This window comes from Neltuma alba, unplaced genomic scaffold (assembly GCF_004799145.2).
Source record: "Neltuma alba isolate B1F8T4 unplaced genomic scaffold, ASM479914v2 tig00013478_pilon, whole genome shotgun sequence".
In the NCBI taxonomy this organism is placed as follows: Eukaryota; Viridiplantae; Streptophyta; class Magnoliopsida; order Fabales; family Fabaceae; genus Neltuma; species Neltuma alba.
The window spans coordinates 105,585-125,054 of NW_021637711.1; the positions used below are offsets into that span (position 1 = coordinate 105,585).

General features: G+C 31.7%; 2 protein-coding genes across 3 annotated transcripts; one reads left to right on the forward strand and one right to left on the reverse strand.

Annotated features, from left to right (window-relative positions):
• The first annotated feature begins 9,651 nt into the window (after positions 1 to 9,651).
• LOC114737656 (uncharacterized) lies at positions 9,652 to 10,392 on the forward strand. The gene has a single exon (XM_028925604.1). It carries the CDS (start codon positions 9,652 to 9,654, stop codon positions 10,390 to 10,392), a length of 741 nt encoding a protein of 246 aa, XP_028781437.1.
• A 1,511-nt stretch (positions 10,393 to 11,903) lies between these two features.
• LOC114737662 (acyl-CoA-binding domain-containing protein 6-like) lies at positions 11,904 to 19,207 on the reverse strand. Of its 2 annotated transcripts, XM_028925612.1 has the most exons (18): positions 18,999 to 19,207; positions 18,695 to 18,759; positions 18,513 to 18,597; positions 18,143 to 18,304; positions 17,961 to 18,038; positions 17,710 to 17,814; positions 16,901 to 16,967; positions 16,742 to 16,803; positions 16,153 to 16,292; positions 15,858 to 15,984; positions 15,619 to 15,733; positions 15,355 to 15,443; positions 15,036 to 15,119; positions 14,608 to 14,955; positions 13,397 to 13,915; positions 13,265 to 13,324; positions 12,684 to 12,792; positions 11,904 to 11,973 (listed from the first exon to the last, which is right to left on the reverse strand). In XM_028925612.1, exons 2-17 carry the CDS (start codon positions 18,730 to 18,732, stop codon positions 12,712 to 12,714), a joined length of 2,160 nt encoding a protein of 719 aa, XP_028781445.1. In that variant the 5' UTR covers positions 18,733 to 18,759; positions 18,999 to 19,207; the 3' UTR covers positions 11,904 to 11,973; positions 12,684 to 12,711. The 2 variants fall into 2 exon arrangements, with proteins under 2 accessions (XP_028781445.1, XP_028781443.1); XM_028925610.1 differs by lacking the exon at positions 11,904 to 11,973 and having other exon boundaries at positions 12,497 to 12,792.
• Between the last annotated feature and the right edge of the window lie 263 nt (positions 19,208 to 19,470).

Here is a 19,470-nt window from a genome sequence, read left to right on the forward strand (position 1 = left end):
ATTGGCTATGAAAAATATGACTTATTTTTCAAATTTTATATATTACTCCTTCAAACTTAAATATAAGAACCAATTAATTAATTTATAAAAAATAAAAATATAATTAAATTTTTTACTTGTAAAAAATGTGTGTTAGTTTTGTAGAATATCCATTTAATCATTTATATTTTTATCAAGAACTTTTTCGTATAAAAACCCTATTAACAAGAATAATTTTGATGGCAAATTATGAATTTAAAAGATAAAGTGAATTAATATCTTATATTTAAAATTAAAACAAGTCTTTCTATTAGGTTCTATATATATTTAGGATCAAAGAAGTACGTAATAATTAGAAATAGTTTTTGAATAAATAAAAAAATCATATCGGAGGTACCTATAATTTTTCTTAATTTTTAATTTGGTATCTACATATTTTTTCTTTTAATTAAATCATTTAATTTTATTTTTTAGTAATATTAACTCTTATAAATTTATTCTATTAGTATTTTCAGTCTCCATATAAAGACTAACCATATTAATAAAATAAAATTAAAAATTTAATCAAGAAATTAGAAAAAAAAGTTATAGGCACATGAAAAGCATTGCGTTACTTTGATTTGATTATTAGTCAGCATTCACGTGGCTAGCAGCCGTATATGACATTGGAAATAACAAAATGGGTCAAGCCATTGTTGGCGTTTTATTTCTAGGTTTTGTCATTATAATATTACATGTTGTCCGCGTAAATTCATACACGGTGCGCCCCCCTTAGCCTCACAAGCAAGTGAAACCCGAAATTAGACGCCGATGTCACATTGATTGAACAACGATATTAATATCATTACTTATTATTATTTTCCTTTCTAAATATAAAACTCATTTTATAATATAAATTATATTATATAATATGTTTTATATTAAATGTTGGGAAAGTATTATATTCAGCCTTTAATATAAGAATTATATAGTAAATTTGAGAATATTAAAAAAAATGGATTGAAATTTTATGTTTATGACCAAATTCAACCACAACTAACTCTTGTACTACCTTTAATCCTTAATATAAGATCTTGTTTGATTTTTATTTTAATTCTAAATGTAAGAACCTGATCCACTTTATCTTTCATATTTATGTATTTTTTTTCCACTGTAGTCCTTCTAACAATGTAATTCTAACCAATACATTGATTAGTAAGGATATTATTTTAGGAAAGACAACACCTATTTATTACAAATAACTAACTTAATCTTTTTTTAATCTCCTCGAATTAATCAACTAGCTTTTATAATTAGGATAAGAGGTAGTATTAAGAACAAGAGGTGCTATTATTTTGTTTGGATTAGTTAATTAATTGTCATATCTGTCTCTAGAGTTGATGATATTTTGACTTTTGAGAGTGAATAAGACCCTTGACTGTTCCACTAAAATTCTCAAAGAAGCGGAAAGTCATATAAATATACACACACATATATATATATAGAGAGAGAGAGAGATGTGATTCACTTTGTTTCATTTGGGCCCTATTCTCAACTGAAAATCAATCAAGAAATTAGAATAGAGCATGATCCTTGAATCATCATGATTTCACGTGTGCAACAACTCAGCTGGCATTAAAAAATTATAATCTATAAATATTTTAAATATTTAACAAATCATGAACTTTATCATAATTGCTTTCAATATTTTATTTTAACAATATTTAGAAAAACACCATACATACGGTTTACCTCATCTTACAATTGATGATGGTACGTCTTTGTGCATAATTTAAAATGAAGTATAATATTTATGATTTATAAATAATATAACTTATTATGGATTTTTTTTTTAGTGAAAACTTTTTAAAGATTGTTTTTTATATAATATATTCAATAGTACGGGATCATATTCAAATATTATCGTGTTTAAATAAGGAGTATATATACATATTCAATTAAGTAAAATTTTGTATCACAGCATTATGGTTGTGTTGGAAGCAAGCAATACTTACTTAACATGTTTTAATCAATTACCTTTCTAAGTTACTTTTGCTAAGATTACAATTCTAGTACTTCTAATGTAAAAATTAATGAAATTAAACATATATACACAAAACTATATAAAACTAAATGTGTGAGAATTTCATTGATGAATACTCCCTTTGGTTCAAAATAAGAGCACAAAAACTTTTTAAGGGCTTAATTATTTTTATAAGTAACAATTTAGATTTCTCTAATCATTTAGTGTATTTTTTTTATTCCTAGTTAATTATATGCCTCTTTCATCTATTTTTTTCACTTGTTTTCTTAATGTTTTTTTTTCACCCTTCTCTCTCCCACTTGCCCTCTGTATAAATAAAGATATTTTAAAAAAAAATAAATTATTTTTTATATTTTATATTTTAATTTTAATTTTTGAGTCGAGTGAATCAGTATATTTTGAAGGAAAGGTAATTACATGCATGTGAATTCATACTTGTTATTTTAGGTTGTTAAGCTTGTCATGATATCTCTTAAAGTGGAGATAGATAGTCAAATCCATGTCTTAAAAGATGAGTTTGTGTTGTTGGGATGGTCAAGAGGTACACTTTGACAAGCTACTTTAGATTTCCATAAATACTTTCTTTCATAGCCGTGCCACGCCCTAAATACTTTAGATTAGTTTGAAGGGGTAAGAAGAGAATGGTGAGCATTCTTTAAAAGTGGCACACACTTTTTTGTTGAATTAAAGAAGGTCGTCCGGGATCTAGGGAATGCATTATTATGTCTCTATATATTTGTGTGCGTCTTAGCTTCTTCCCCCTTGGACTGTACTTTACACTTGCTCGTGTGCTTAGCACAAAAAATTTCTTTTTTATAATACCATAACACGGGCTTTTTTTTCATTCAACCTTTAACCTCCTCCTCCTTCTTCTTCTTCATCCACTGATAAGATAGGTGTAGAAACAGGTTAGGCTTTATTTTTAACAAATTAGGTCTGTTTAGTAATATGTTAGCTTGAGCTGGCTTGTGACTTGTAATAAGTTTTTTTTTCCAGTTTGAGCCTAGCCTATATATAAAAACCTGTTTGGCTTGAACTTGTTAAAAAAACTTGTAATTTTAAAATTTTCAAAATGCATAGAAAAAACATGGACAAATAAAAAATGTAAAATATACATACTACATAGTAATTATTTTTTATTATTATCTTTTATTTATATTTTAATGTCATAAGTAATATTTTAAATCTTAATTATAGTTAACATTGTTGAAAACAAGTTATAATTGTATATTAAAATTTAAAATGAGACTTGATATAAGTACAAAATAAAAATTAAAAATAAGATAGAAAATAGGTCAGGCTAGACCTGACAGACCTAATAGGCTTTCCAAAAAACCTAAATCTGACCTATAAGGCTAAACAGGCCATCAACAAGGCTTGAGTTTTTTTTTTTCTATTTTAAAACAGGTTAGGTCAAGTCAGGCTAATTACAGGTCAAGCTGCAAGCTCTTGACAGGCAGCCTGACTTATTTCTACTCCTATCCACCAATTTTTGAATTTGAATTTTTCGTGTATTGTTTATCTGGTTAGCGTATATATAGACTAGGCGCTGAGACTTATGTTTGTACAAAGGTCAAAGTGGCATGTTTGAATGAGAAAAAGGAAAATCAAGTGATTAGGGACAACAAAAGCTCATTTTTTATTTCTCTGAAAAACATATAATTGGTAAATTAATAAACTAATTAATAGAAATATATTAATTAGACGCATGTTTCCCACCATATATTAACATAAGCTCATTTTAATCAAGACACACATCTTTGTTATTATCAAATTAGAATAAACTCGAGTCCATCAATCTCTTGACATCCTCCATTAATTTGCCTCGTACTTGGTCAAATCCTTTCTATTCAATTTCTTAATACTGTCTTTAGTACTTAATAAACGAGTTAATTGGATTGTCAGATTTGATTGCAAATAAGACTACAATCCACTTCATTTTTTATATTTGTCATTCTTCTCCAAACTGATTGACATGACTTATAAATTGATATATAATCCAATATTATAGGTGAGTATTTTAGATTTTTAGGAAAACCATGTTGCTTTTGTTATAATTAACTAATTTATTTGATTTATTTAATGCATTTAAATTAGTAAAATAGTTATTATATTAAGGATGAGATGGAGTATTTGTAGTTTTCTTAATCCATGCTGCCTAAATGTTGTGTCTGAAGGGAAAATGGAACAAAGATACGCTTATAAGAATTATTTTATATAAAATTAAGAAAAACAATGGTAACAAATACTTCTCTTGTCCTGTTTATAACTCACTTCTAATACATATTTCACAAAAATCAAGAAAAATCTTAAATTTCATTAAATCTCATTTAAAGTTCAACAACTTTTTAACTTTATCCTTATTCAATACACATTATATCTCATACAAACAAAATCAATACAATAATAAATGAAGGTAAAATTGTACATGTATATAAAAAGTTTCTCTCAGTGCCATATAAATATGACCAAAAAAATGTCTTCTCTCTCTGTCCTATAAATAGGACCAGAGGAGTAATTAAGAAGGCAAATCTAGTGCTGGTCATGTTATTTATGAAAGCATTGAATAGGGCTAGGGTTGACCATACATAACATTTGGGGCATAATCTTTGCACTATATATATAGCCTGATTAATTTGAGCCATTAATTATTTATCATTTTTTAAAATAAACCTCGATGACATGCACCTTGTTAATTTAATTATAGGTGGGCGCATGCATGTGTGAATATTTAGATTTTCAAGTAAGTGTTTTGAGAATTACAAGGCTTAACTGATCCATTATGATTATATTATTAGTGTATGACCTACTTTAACATGTGACTTACTAGGTATTAATCATTGAGTAATATGGGTAATCCAATTATAAACTCTAAACTTAATTAGGTCCTCAATTTTGTCTTTTTATATAGTTATCTAAGTTGGTTAAATTTGAATATTGTTGGGTTTAATTAGAGATAATTTTTTTAAAATATTTTTTTCTCCATTCACAGGAATCTAAACTTGAGATTTCGTGTTTAAAACATAGAAAACTCTTTTTCAATAGAGTTGGTTTGGATTTTGTATTTTGCATGAGTATGAATAAGTCACATTATTCATCATTTATAAATGGTTGGTATAACGAAATGAGATGAAAATTTTTAGATATGAAATGCCTTCTACGCTCTTGGATGAAAAATAATAACAAGAAATTTCTAATGAACAAAATACTACCTCTGGTCTTAATTATAAGAGCTAGTTGACTAATTTCAAGAGATTAAGAAAAGAAGTTAAGTCAGTTATCTGTAATAAATATATGTTGTCTTTCTCAAAATATCCTTGCTAATCAAATTTATTGGCTAGAACTACTATTGTTAGAAGAACTATCTTGAGAAAAAATATATAATTATGAGAGACAAAATGAATTGAGATCTTATATTTAAGACCAAAATAAAAATCAAATAGGGTCATATATTAATGATCAGAGGTAATAATAATATAACAATTTTTTTTGCAATTTGATTTCTTAATTGAATGTGATGTTTTTTTGGGGGGGGGGGAAGGAAAATAAAAAGAAAGGGAAGGAAATTAAATGAGAGATATCAATGGATGAAGTTAATTTCAACACCATGACTTTGCAAAATTGCGGTTAATGACCATGTTTCGAATTTTAGCACGTGACGTTTTTAAAGTTTATTTAGCCAATATATTTATATTCAGGGATTTCTTTTATTACATCCCAAATTTTGATATTGAGATTTCAACATTTGATATGTGATAAGTTACAATTTATATTTAAAATTTTAACATGGAAAAATTTAAAAAAACCAATAAGTTTAGTGTAGGGATTTGACAATTACCTTCCTTTTTTTGTGGGTACAATTGCCTTCCTAATTTTGACAGTCAAAGGTCCTAAGTTACAATTTTACAATACGTTGATCACAAAATGAAATTAAATTAAATTAATACTACTTCTGGTTCTTAATATAAGAATTAGTTGACTAATTTTAGTAGATTAAAAAATTAGATAAATTAGTTATTTGTGATAAATATATGTTGTCTTTCCTAAAATATACTTATTAATTAAGTAAATTAGCTAAAACTATTATTATTACAAGGACTATATTAAAAAAATGGAAAATATGAGAGATAAAGTGGATTGGGGTCTTATATTTAAGACCAAAATAAAAATCAAACGAGCTCTTATATTAAGGATTGGAGATAGTACTCCTCTTATCCTTAATATAGGACCCAATTCTTGAGTTGGTTTTGGTCCCAAATATAAGACCTATTTCTCATATTTATTAACTTTCTCTAAATTACCCTATAGATACTCCCTCAACCATAAACATATAGAAGAGAGAGATGAGGTATTAAGGAAGATGATTATGGGTTTTAGGAAACATGTGTCACTTTTCTTATAATTAACTAACTTACCTAACTTCCTTAATCTAATCAAATTAGTTAAATGGGTCTTATATTAAGGACCGGAGGAGTATCATTTTTAGTGCCTGAAATTTAATCCTAATTTAATTTTAGTCTTTGAAATTTCAAATCAGTTTTGATGCCTGAAATTTGATATCTTATTTATTTTGATCCTTATTTTAGAGATCAAAGGCATTGTTCCAGGGACCAAAAAAAATTTAGTAGAACTAAAATGAAATTAAGTTGTAAGAACCAAGATTATGAGTTGAGTTTTTGGAGGGTAAGGATGGTATAACCCAGTTAAATTCATTTATTGGTCCTGATTCCCTAATACCTGTGAATGCATGATGAACCTGGCAACCATGGGGTCATGGACAGCCCACTTTATAAGCCCATTTTGATTCAGTTGTTTATGCAAGGAGCCCATTTCTTTACAGTTTTTGCCTGGAAAAAAAATCCCATCTTCCAATATTTATGTAGCCCCTGTTTTTTTCTCTCCAAATTTTATGCATTAATATTTTTATTTTAAATATAAATTATTTAAAATATATTAGGTTAATTAGTAATTACTTATTTTTACCATGTTTTAGTTTCTTAAAAAGAATATAAATAAATACTAAAAAGATTTTTTAAGTTATGTTAACGGGATGTAAAAAATATCAAGTTTTAATTTTTGAGGTTAATAACTAATTTGATTGAATTTTTAGTTTTGGTTCTTATAATTTTAAATCATTGGTTTTTATTTTTATAATTAAATAAATATTTGATCTAAGTTAACGAACAGTTTCTATATTTTAAATAAGTTTTGTTTTTGATTCATTATTTGAAATTAACCCTTTTTGCTAGATTAAAAATATTAAGAAATTTTTTTATAAGCTGTTTTTGGACAGGGGTTCGGAAAACAGCCAAAGACGAGAATAGGGTTCTTTTCAGGCCAAAAATGCATTGTAATCTGTAGATGAGGCCATTTTTCCATTTTGCTCCTCATGGTTCATATCATTATCGTCAATACCATTGCCCTCGCGAGTTTTGCTTTTCTCTTGTACTTTCTCCAAAAAACGAGGTCGTTTTTCACCTGCACAATGAGACGCGGTGGAAGAAAGGGATAGTGAAGGGGGACTTTGGAAAAATTGGCCAGCAATTATATATTATTTCTCAGATTTTAAATATAACACTTATTTTATAATGTAAATTATACTATAAAATGAACTTCATATTTGAGTCAATTAATCCTCTTGAGTAGAGTTGGAATTTTTATAAAATCACAAGAAATTCGAAAAATGAGAAAACAAATGAACTGACTAAAAATTCACATTAAGTTTGTCTTAGCCTCAAGTAACGGTGAACTCGTTTTACTTCTATATGCTATAGTAACACTAATAATTAGTACCATATATTATGTATATCCTTTTTAACAAATACTATGTAACTATGATATATTACTTATATTTTTATTATTAAATTTTTAAAGCTTAAGAGGGACCCAGCACACTAAAATGTTTTTCCAATAACACCTGGTATTTTAAAGTAATTTTTAATATATTTAATACCTAAAATTTTTTTCTCACCAATACCTAATATCTTAAAATAATTTAGTGTAATTTGAGTTTATGACCACATTAAACTTAGGATGTGAAAAAGTAATTTAAGACATTGGATGCATGAGAAATTAGTTTATGATACTGATAAGTGTTACTGAAAGAACTGTACTCAGATCAAGTTGTTTATGGCACCGTTTGGGTGACACCCCAAACCATGGTTTGGGGACCCAAACCATGGTTTGGGTGATAAGTCACCAAACACCACCCCATTTTGCCCAAACCATGGTTTTGGGCCAAAACCATGGTTTTGGCTCCAAAACCATGGTTTTGGAAAAAGTAAAATTTTTTTACTTTTGGAAAAAAAAAGGAGAGTGTGAGAGCCTATAGGATATGTATCTTGTTATTTTTTTTATAAACATATTTTTTTATAAACATATTAATCTTATATTTATAAATATATATACATATTAATTATTTATTAATTATATTATCTTATGTATTATAATTATGTTAATAAAAAATATATATTAACAATTTTATTCCTTCAAATTAAAATATATCATAAAATCTATTTTCTCTGTAATTATCATATTAACTTATGTCTTTTTTTTAGTAATTTGTATATATAAAAAGTGCTTCTGATAACAACTATCCAAACACTCTCACTTCTCAAAATCACTTTTTCATAAAATTTATTCTTTCCAGAATCTATTTTTCTCAGAATCTATTCTCCAGAATCACTTTTTCAAACCACGGTTTGGTTTCATCCAAACACACCCATAGGATAGTTGTTCCATTTTTGTCAATTTGTCAAATTCTGGGATCAAACATGGGCATGTGTTCCATTTTTGAAATATCAACATTCAATTATAAATTCATATAAAAAAAAATATGGATATGTGTGATTAAACAACTTGATATAATTGGTATAAATAACTTGACCTAAGTATTTTTTTTACTAAAAAAACTAAATTTCTAATTAAAAAACTTGTATGTGCGTCAGTAATAAATAAGCTTATTTATTATAAAAGCATAATTTTTTTTAATTATAAATTCAATCCCCCAGTCCCCATCTCTTCTCGCAAACTCAGTCCTCAGCGGTCGCACATGGACATGAGACGCAGCTTTTGAGTTTCTTCTCCTATCTCGCTGCTGCCTGTGCTGTAAAGATTTCAATTTCTCATTTTGTGCTCTCTTCCTGTCTCTTTGATTATACCCATTCACGCCTGCTTTGATTTTTCTTCTCCTTTTTCTAAGTTTTCTGCTATAATGTGCCTTCCTGGTTTCTGGCCATCAATCTTTTCATGTGGGTATAAAGCGAAACTGTTTTCCTCTTTTCGTCTCATTGCTGATATTTTCCATTCTAGAAGGGGACCAAAATTTGATTGAATTAATTTTTCATGTTTTGATTATCAAGTTTTGCTTTTTAATCTTTGGAGTTTTTGCATTCGAAAAGGAAAGAGGGTTTTGCTGTTTGCAATTTGAAAGCAAACGAAGATCGTACTAATTTCTGAACCTGTTGCCAGATCAAATTTCACCTTCTTGTGAATTCGACTGCAAAACCATGTTCTACTCGAAGCATTTTACAAGAACCCTATCAATTCGCTCACTCTATAATCTTTTTCAACATCATTCATCGTCAACTTTCCCTCCTATGTACAGCACAGCCGCATCTACACCCACTTCACAGCAAACGTCTTTCACAATGAACTACCTCATTAGCAAATGTAGATTCTCCCGAAAAACTGCATCGGTGATTTCCCAGCGCATCTCTCTCAAGTCATCAGAAAAAGCGGACTGCGTTCTCTCTCTTTTTAAAACATGTGGTTTACGCGAGTCACAGATTCACATTGTCATCAAGAAAGCGCCGAAATTACTTCTGAGTGATCCTATGAAGACCATTTGGCCTAAGCTTGAGTTCTTAATGTCCAAAGGTGCGTCTGTCCCTGAACTTGTCAACATTGTGATCAGAAGCCCCCGGTTCTTATTGAGAAGCTTAAAAAATCATTTAATTCCTAGTTATAATTTTGTTAAGGGCTTTGTTGGGTCTGATAAAAGGTGTATCGCCTCAATCATGCGGAGTCATAGAGTAATTTATTGTGATTCCCTGGAAACTAACATTCAACTCTTGCTTGACATTGGAGTGCCCAAATCTCGCATTGCTGCATATCTTCATTCGTGGCCTAGCCTGCTTGCTATGAGTTCAGGTAGAATTAGAGTGGAAGTTGAGGGATTAAAGGATAGAGGTTTTGACCCTTCGAAAGCAAATTTCATTCCTGGATTGTATGCCAAATGTAAGTTAAGCAAAAGCACTTGGAATAGCAAGGTTGGATTCTATAAGAACTGGGGTTGGTCTCAAGAAGAGTTTGATAAAGCATTTGTACTCCATCCTCATTTTATGTTTAAGTCTGTATCTAAGATTAAGGCAGTGATGGAGTTTTTGTGAATGACATGGGTTGCGACTCTAGTCTGCTTGCCCGTTATCCCATACTTTTTTCAATGCATTTGAAGGGAAGAATCATTCCAAGGGCTTATATCTTGCGACGTATTCATTCAAGAGGTTTAATTAAGAATGCCTGTATCGTATATCCTTATCATATCAAGGAAAAGATGTTCCTTGAGAAATATGTTACTCGTTTTGAGAATGAAGCTCCTGGATTATTGAAGTTGTATCAAGAGACAATGCAGTCTTCAAGAAAGACTTAAATCTGATTTCATTCATTCTCTATATTGAACTTTTAGAACTTTTACTTGGAATCCTTTGTTACTTTGTTTTCTTCATTTGGAAGTATAGCCATCAACTGCTTGAAAGAGCTTTAGATGTCTGCTTAAGTTTCTTTGTGAAAAATTACAGATTGTTTTCTGAATGTACTCATCATTATGTAAAAACAGAGTACTTAATTGCAGCATTGCTTGATTACTTCGTGAGTGGCCTGGGAATGAGATTATGCCCAACTAAATGATGAGTTGTAAATGATAATCTGATGTGAGATTTAATTTGAGAGTTCATGTTGGTCTTATATGTAAGGCTTATTTCATATGCTTATTATTATTTTTTTTTCAAAACTAATTCTATTGATATTCTTTCAATGATAATCAAATAGTAGAGGAAGAGGTAGAATTAAAAAAGATGATTGAGGTGTTTTGAAAAAAAATATATAATCAATTTAACTAATATTCTTAATTTACTCAAATTAATTAATTAATTTTTATATTAAGGACACGAGGAGTTGTCAAAGAAGTATGGATATATGATCATATTCATACTTCTTCCATTTCATTTAGCTGTTAAGGCAATTAAGTTAAATGAATTATCACAAATGTGACAAGCGACGCATAAATTTATGAACATGTTCACTTTTAGCTCCAAATAAATCCTATTTAATACCAGTAAAGTATTAATTTTTTTTAAAAACAAATATATTGCAAATATTATTTTAGATAGTTAACTAACTTTTTAGTTTGGGACTGACTGAATCAATCAGACGTGTAAACTAAATACTCCTCCGGTCCTTAATATAGGACCCATTTAACTAATTTGATTAGATTAAGGAAGTTAGGTAAGTTAGTTAATTATAAAAATTGTGACATGTTTTTCCTAAAATACCATAATCATCTTTCTTAATACCCCTCTCTATCTTCTACTTGATTATGGTTGATGGAGTATCTATAGGGGTAATTTAGAGAAAATTGATAAATTGTGACATGGGTCTTATATTTAGGACCAAAACCAACTCAACAATTGGATCCTATATTAAGGACCGGAGGAGTATGATAATAATTTTTCAAACCAGAATATAATATTATTACTTAAAGACTTGAAGTTCTGTGATATTGGTCAAATTGATTGCAAGAGCAGAAAATTGAGCATGCCCTGACCAATGCCACAGTTTCTTCTGTACATGTAATGCTTTCCATGCTCATAGAGTCCCCCCCCCCCCCCCCAAAAAAAAAACCGGAACATGCTCATAGAGTTACAGGCCCATATATTTCACACTTTTTCGAATGCAACTAGAAATTTTCTTCCCTGCACCACACAAAATAGAATATTTAATTAGATTTTAAATTCTAATCAATGTTTACTTCTTATAAAAGTATAATTTTTTTATTTGTTTAAACGGGAATCGAATTAGACATGCAAAATTTAGGATGAACATATAAAATTTTTTTTTTTCATTTAAGTCTCTAATTGACATACTATTTAATTATCATACCTTATTTAATTCAATATATTCAAATCTCAATTAACATATTATTTAAATTCAAAATTAATTATTAGTTTCTTCATTTGAACCTCTAATTAAAATCCCATTTAATAATAATATCCCTCATCTAATTCAATATACCCAACTTCTAATCAAAGTATTATTTAATTCTCATTAATTAAATATATTTGAATATCATAATGTCACACCTAGCTTTTTTTTAAACGAACCAGGTATCACAAGTTTTCAAAAGTATAGTAGTTAATTAATTGATAGTTGATGGGCCCATTAAAAAATGATATTCGTTTCATACCTCACTTTAAAATAACAATATCAAAACTAAAATAATAACAATAAAAATCAACTGTCTGAATTACTCAACAAAGCCAAGTCAAACCATTTCGCTAGTGTTTGATCTTCTTAAAATTGGTGATTCCAGCTTTTTCCTCTCAATCTCACGCCACCGAAGTAATGCAAATGATAGAATTCCAAAATAGAACTGTCTCAATATGTAATTACAACTACAAATTACCATGCACTAATTCATGTATGTACTTTCACTACACATGGAATGGTTTCCTGGGAGTCGGTGTTCGATTCTCTATTGATTGCAGTCTCTGCTTCAGATGAAATACTTCAACCTGACAACCCCACAAGACAAGTTTCAGACTTTCTAGTTTGGGAATATGAAGCCAATGAAATATTTTTGTCACAAACATCTATAATCCTAAATCTAGAAATTTGGAGGTATTTGAACTTAATGACAGGAAACATCTTAAGAATTGAATTGAATGGCACTGAAACTCCAAGGCTACTACCCCAGCATTTCAGATAGACAAGATTACTTCACTTTTTTTTTTTTTTTTGGGGGTGAAAACTTCACTTCTTTGGTTGGTAACACTTTCTTTTCGAAAAGCTTTTAAATTGGAGGAACTTGCAACCGGGCATTTTCGAAGGCCAATTGAAAATCCTTCCTTATACTCCCTTGTTAATAACTTCCAAAGAAAAGAGAGTTCATAGAACTTTTTCCCCCCTCTCTCCCCCCCTCTATTGTCCCCCATCCAAAGTTACCTCAAAGCAAACCTTACTCTAGTAATGAACCCAAAAAGGTACCTGTAATTGGAATGCCCTACCCCTTTCCCCAGCAAGAACACCTCTCGTTGAGTGCAGCTCCTGCACAGAATTTCCAGTAAGCCAATAATGACCAAGTACGCAATTGATTTCACTAAATATCATGGTTTATACCTTCTGTGTGTCATCTAAGACAGCCTTGAGAAAAGCAACATCATGCTCCAGCCTAACGTTGTCCGAGTGGACAATGTTCGATAGGCTGTTAGCCTCTTCTTGGGCTAATTCTACACCAGCCAGCTTCTCTCTAATCATATCCATCTCCTTCAACGTGTCAACCAGTTTCTTCTCCATCTCCTGCCTGCTTTTAAGAGCCGATGCTAAACTTTTCTCAGCAGTTTCTTTGCTTGCAATTGCAGCAGTCAATTGTCCTTCCAGAATCCCATTTTTCCTCAATAGGGCGGCCACCTTTGTTTCATAGTAGTGATAAATACTTGATGGGTTGGACAGTGATCCTGGTTTACTGTTTTCTGAGAATGGCACCTCATCACTTTCCAGCGTGAGATCTCCAAATGCCTGGTTTAGTTGATTTGAATTTCCGTGTCCTGACACCTGTGGTTCCTCCATGCTGCTCTTGGCTCTATTTGTGTTCATCTGATATCCAGGATCATTTTGATTAATTCTATGCTCTGTTGCCTGAAACACATATTTAGCAATAGGATCAGATATCAAAATAGCAATAACTATTTGATGAAAGTTGAAACATTTGAACTTCAAATTATATGGGTTGAATACATGTAAAAAATAATCAACACTTTTGATTGACATGCAATGAAGCAAGAGCTAGGGGAAACCCGTAGTAGAACATACCATGTTTCACACCTTACTTAGGCAACATAGGCAACTTATCACCACCAAACACACATAAGGATAATGACCACCGACGTGTATTGATGGCTGAAATATTCTAAAATTTTCAATATATGATTAACTTCTGACTGTTGATAAGTATATATAAATTTGTATTTCACCTTAATTTTACAAAGTGGGAGAAGGGGTCTTAAAATTAATTAAACAATCATTAGCTCACTCCTTCAATTAAGCCAAAGGTCAAGAGATTCCATCTGCAAGAAACTAGCAATGAAATCTAGGAAGAAAAACAGGAACATATTACTTGTGAAGGTCATAGGATGGCGCATAAAACAACTAAAATATGAGAAAAACAAGTTAAATAAGAACTTAATCACATGGTGCGTGCAAGTAGATGTGTATTAGCTGAAGATGTGTCCATCATTTATTTAAAGTACAGCAAAATAGCATCAAAGTCTTCGAGGAGACCAAGAAGTGTTATGTATAAAATAGGATTTCAAGAAGCTTCTTATTTTAACCTGAGGGAAAGAACTGTCATATTCTGAATTCTTGTCTACCCTAACATCTGGGCTGTATTCTTCATTGTTATCAAATTGCTTCCGAAGAGAGACGTCATTAGAGAGAGAAGTGTGATCAACAAGGGACTGTGACAGAGATTTCCTTCCAGACCCATGCTCAATTGAAGATCCCAGATTTTGTCTAGCAGCAGATTCAACTAAACGCCGCTGGCAAGAATCATTATTAAATTGAGATGCCAATCCAGCAGACGATGAATGTTTTTCAAACAGTGAAGATCCTGGAGCTTTTGTAAGAGTTGATCGTCTTCCCACTGCTGATTCATTTTTTTCAATTATCAGCACTTCCACCTGTTACATTCGAGAAGAAAAAGTGAAGTTTAAAGAAGCAAGACTGACATATAAACTAACTCTTGATTCTTTTGTCAAACCTGATTTGACGCTTCTTTTTTGGACCCCCCAAATGCAACAAGAAAGTCCTTTTCCTTATGCTGCACAAGCACTAGACTGAAACCCTGGCAATACAACAAATCATTATCGTATTACAAATAATGAAGAAACAGGAAAATATGCATGCTAAAAGTTATGTTTGAAAACGAGGAACTTTTACCTATAAAATTGAGTTATTGTATAATTATAATCATAAATAGCTATCGATATCTTATAATTTGAAATTACAGAAGCTTATACAGCATGAAGCCAGCAGTAGAGGAACAATGCCTAGAAAGATGTCGGAAAAACATAGTTCACCTTATTGGTAGTGATGGAACAAGGAGGTGAGGCAGCTGCAACAGACCATTCCCTTTTCAAAATATCAAATATTAAAGTCTCTCCACACCCTGAAAAATCAACAAGGCTCATAAAGTATGTACAATCAAAAGAATTGCAGGAGCAATCTTATTTAACAATGAATGAAACAATATTGTAGAAAGAATGGCCAGATCTGATACCATCATATCATGCACGCACAGTTAAAAAAAAAAAAAAAAACACTTCTTCATTTATGGAACATACGTTTTTTCCTAGTTCCACCCCCTGCAATATACCATTTAGTTCCATATAGCACGCCACAGCAACCGGCTCTAGGCGATGGATGAAAACCTTTTATCTTTATCCTTGACCATACCATCTGAGGGAACAGATATTTTTGTCAAATTATACAGTCAATGAAGAAATCATCTGTTTCTTATAGAAGTCAAGCAGTTTCAATGCTCAGAAACTGATACTAAAAAAAACCAAGGGATCTCACACACAGTTTCAAAATCAAGCGAGTATAAATCATTCAAGGTCCTGGACTTTGATGCTCCCCCGAATATAAAAAGAATTTTGTCATCATAAAGAGCCGCCACATGGTTGGATCTTGAAGACGGTGCCGTTCCCCTGCAATTATGTAATTGTATGTGCAAAAAAAAAAAAGAATAAGGGAATAAGGAACTTGACTTTGAAAAGAAATGCAACATTTCTAACTGGGGATTCTCAATACATAATCATTGATATAAAATCCTTCTCTTTTTTGTAGTTTCATATTAAAAGCTTTGACATGCTTACGTGCAGTGAAGAGGAAGCCAGTTGATGGACTTGAGATCAAACATATGTAGGTCATTCAATTTCCTCTTTTTTGCATCCTCACCCCCAAACAATATTAAAACAGAGCCTGCCCTAACAACAGTATGACCCCACCGAGCAGCCTGTGAAGAACAAATATTTCATCATTACTGCTTAGTTCTATGATACAGAATTCTAGGTAAATCAAGGATAATGTATCACAACAGCTTTAATTACTAACAGTATTTTTCGTGCTATTTTTAATGCTCATGAATTTCTAATAATATAACATGCCATATATGTGAAGTTACACCCTTCTCATGTCAAAAATATAAATATGACAAAGATATAAAGCTGCTATTTCCACTCGGCAGCACAGTCACAGTCCAGCACAACTTTCTATTGCAGATGTCAAATTAACATGATCATAGATTATTATCATGAGAGAATATTATATTCATATTATGCTTTAAATTATGTAATCTAATAGCAACCTTGGCAGCATGAGGATTTTCGTAAGGATACAAAACAATTTCCCAAACAACTTCTACGATAAGGGCATTTGCACATTTATTTACCAAAAAAATCCTACCGGTATATTTCCCTTTGATTCCATGACTGACCAACATTCTGTCTCTGTATCAAATGCCCAAACTGCAAAAAGCAAAAATATAATCAGAACAATATTAAACTTGAAAACAGATTCATTATGTATGTGTACACAATAATGTGACCCAACGTTGGACTCAACCTGAAATTCTGTCACTTCCAGGGTCTGTTTTACCCCCAACAAGGAGCACCTTTTTCCCCCAGGAAACCTGGTCAAATTATCATGAAACCATATGCATTTATTATCAAGAATAATCTTGTAAGAAAGATAAAGGGGGATGGCCGGATAGGCTTACAACACCATTGGAAGACAATGCTGTTCTAAATTATCAGTTATAAGAAAATCTCCAGTTTCTATACATAACACACATAATAGGTACAAATTTTGGCTTAGACTTGGTAAACCCATGATCAAAATTATTAAAATTCTTACTCCCTCTAGTCCTTATTACAGGGTCATTCTAGAAGAAATTCTTGATTCTTTTTATAAGACCCTTTGATAGTCTCAATGAGTATTAAATACTTTTTCCCCCCATATATGGCCATATTTAACGAAGGCATTGGGAGGATAAAAATTAATATGAGGTTAAAATTTAGTGTAATTAATAAGAATAATATTGGAAATCACTTGAATTTTATAACAAATTTAATGCTTTTAACTAGCTTTATTGGTATGTGTATTAGTTAGTGGGATCTTATGATGAGGACATCAGGAGGTATCATATTATTGAGCAGCATGTTTATAGCAACTAGAGTCTACTGAAGTGTACTGCACATGAACACACAAGGGAGGGCAGATTTTTCAACTCTATTTAGAAATTTACATTTCCGGATTTCTCATCTTGAGTTACGAGTATTCCACGTCTCACACAACTGAAGCAATGCCAAAATCAACAAGAATAGTGCATGCTAGTATGCTAAGTTTGCATTGCTTAGGATAAACAATGGTACCAAACAGTGATTCTTGCATGCTGGAATCTTTAATGGCAAACTGCTTGGCGACAAGTAAAGCTTTGAGGATGCTGTGGACCAGGAAAACCTATCAAAACTTAGCACCTGAAAAGTAAAAGAGGAGTAACCGGCTCATATTTTGTTGGAGAAACGAAGGAGGCAAGGACCACAGAATTAGATGATATTGACGGAGCTGCTTATCTTCAAAGCAACAACATCCCACTCATATAAAACAATAAATGCTCTCTAACCTGCACATCATCTAACAGCCCATTCCCAGATTCGCCACCAACCATTATCATTTTATTCCCAACAACAGTTGCTGCATGCTGTTCACAATGAAAAGAAGTTGAGACTTTTGCCAGTATAGATGTGCCAGCACAACAACTCTAGGAACAGATATAAAATGAAAGAAAAATGTTAAACTATCTACATCGGATCTAGGAGCGGGCTTGTCTCCTGTAATTGACAACACCATCCAGTTCTCTGAGCTGCCCAATGTCGTAGAAGTACTTATCTCAGGCGCAGAAGATGAAGAACACTGACAATCAAGTTCGTCAGAATGGTCATTTGTGCCTGAAACTACTCCATCACCCTAAAAAGGAGACTCAAAAACTCAGTGGACAGCTAACTGTGTAATTGATTTGAGGTGAATGTAAAATGGGAAGGAGGGAAAAATTTTAATACCCAAACACTCTACAGGGTATGTTTGGATTGAAAAGAACGAACATGAATCACACGCTTATCCAAATTTAGTTAAAAAGAAAATGTCTACATTAAAATTTGTTGCTGAGAAGGCTTACATTAGAACCGGACTTGCCATTTTTTCTGGGCTGCCTTATGGGGCTCCTAGTTCCCTGGGTGTTGTCCGAAAGCTGGGCCTTCAACCTAAGGCAGAACAATTATGAGATTCAAATTTTCAATTTATGCAATTAAAATCAACTAATCACTTCAAGAGTTCAAAGTCAATACAAAAAAGCTTCACCTTGCATGCTTCACACGACGGCGAGAGAATCCAAACATTTTCTTCCAGCTTCAAAACCAGACCTCCTGAAGCAGAAATCACATAAAGACTAAGATAACAGAAAATAACCCAAAATAGATGAACCCTAGCCAGCGCTAACAGAGAAGCCACATTGCCCAGAAAGCCTTCTTCTAGGGAAGAGCTACCCAGACAAACTCTTTCCAATTCCCCGGAAAAGAGGTACAATGATTAGCAATCTCAAAGTCAAAAAAAGCAGGAAAAGATTAAAAAAAAAAAAAGTTTCAGTGACTGCTAAAAAGCTCACCTCGCCCACAAAAGTTGTTTGGGAAAAGAGCGATTGGCTCGTGTGTATCTAATATATATACTGTAATATTGGCTTTTCTCTGGACTATAATGTGGATTGTGGAAGGAGCAGGATGATGATGATTTGGGTTGGGAAGTACTCTTGGTTTTGGGTGATCCACTGATTCCAGAGTGCGGATGCGTAGAACCAGAAATAGATGGCGGAGAAGAAAAGGACCGTTTGGTCTCTCCACTGTTGTGCGCAGAGCCAGAGGTGAAGTGTGATGAACTTCGTTGAATAGTGTGTCTGTAAGCTTTCAAGTAGCAGAAAGAGGTAAGGTTCAGGGTGACTGGGGCCCACTTACTATTTATTGGGGGCGTCCTGTGGGCCCCCCTCTCTCGGGACTTGGGTGATAGCCCCAAAAGGTCGATCCGATCCTTGCCCCACGTGTTTTCCGATTCTTTTTAATTATTGTTCCTAATATTATTATTAC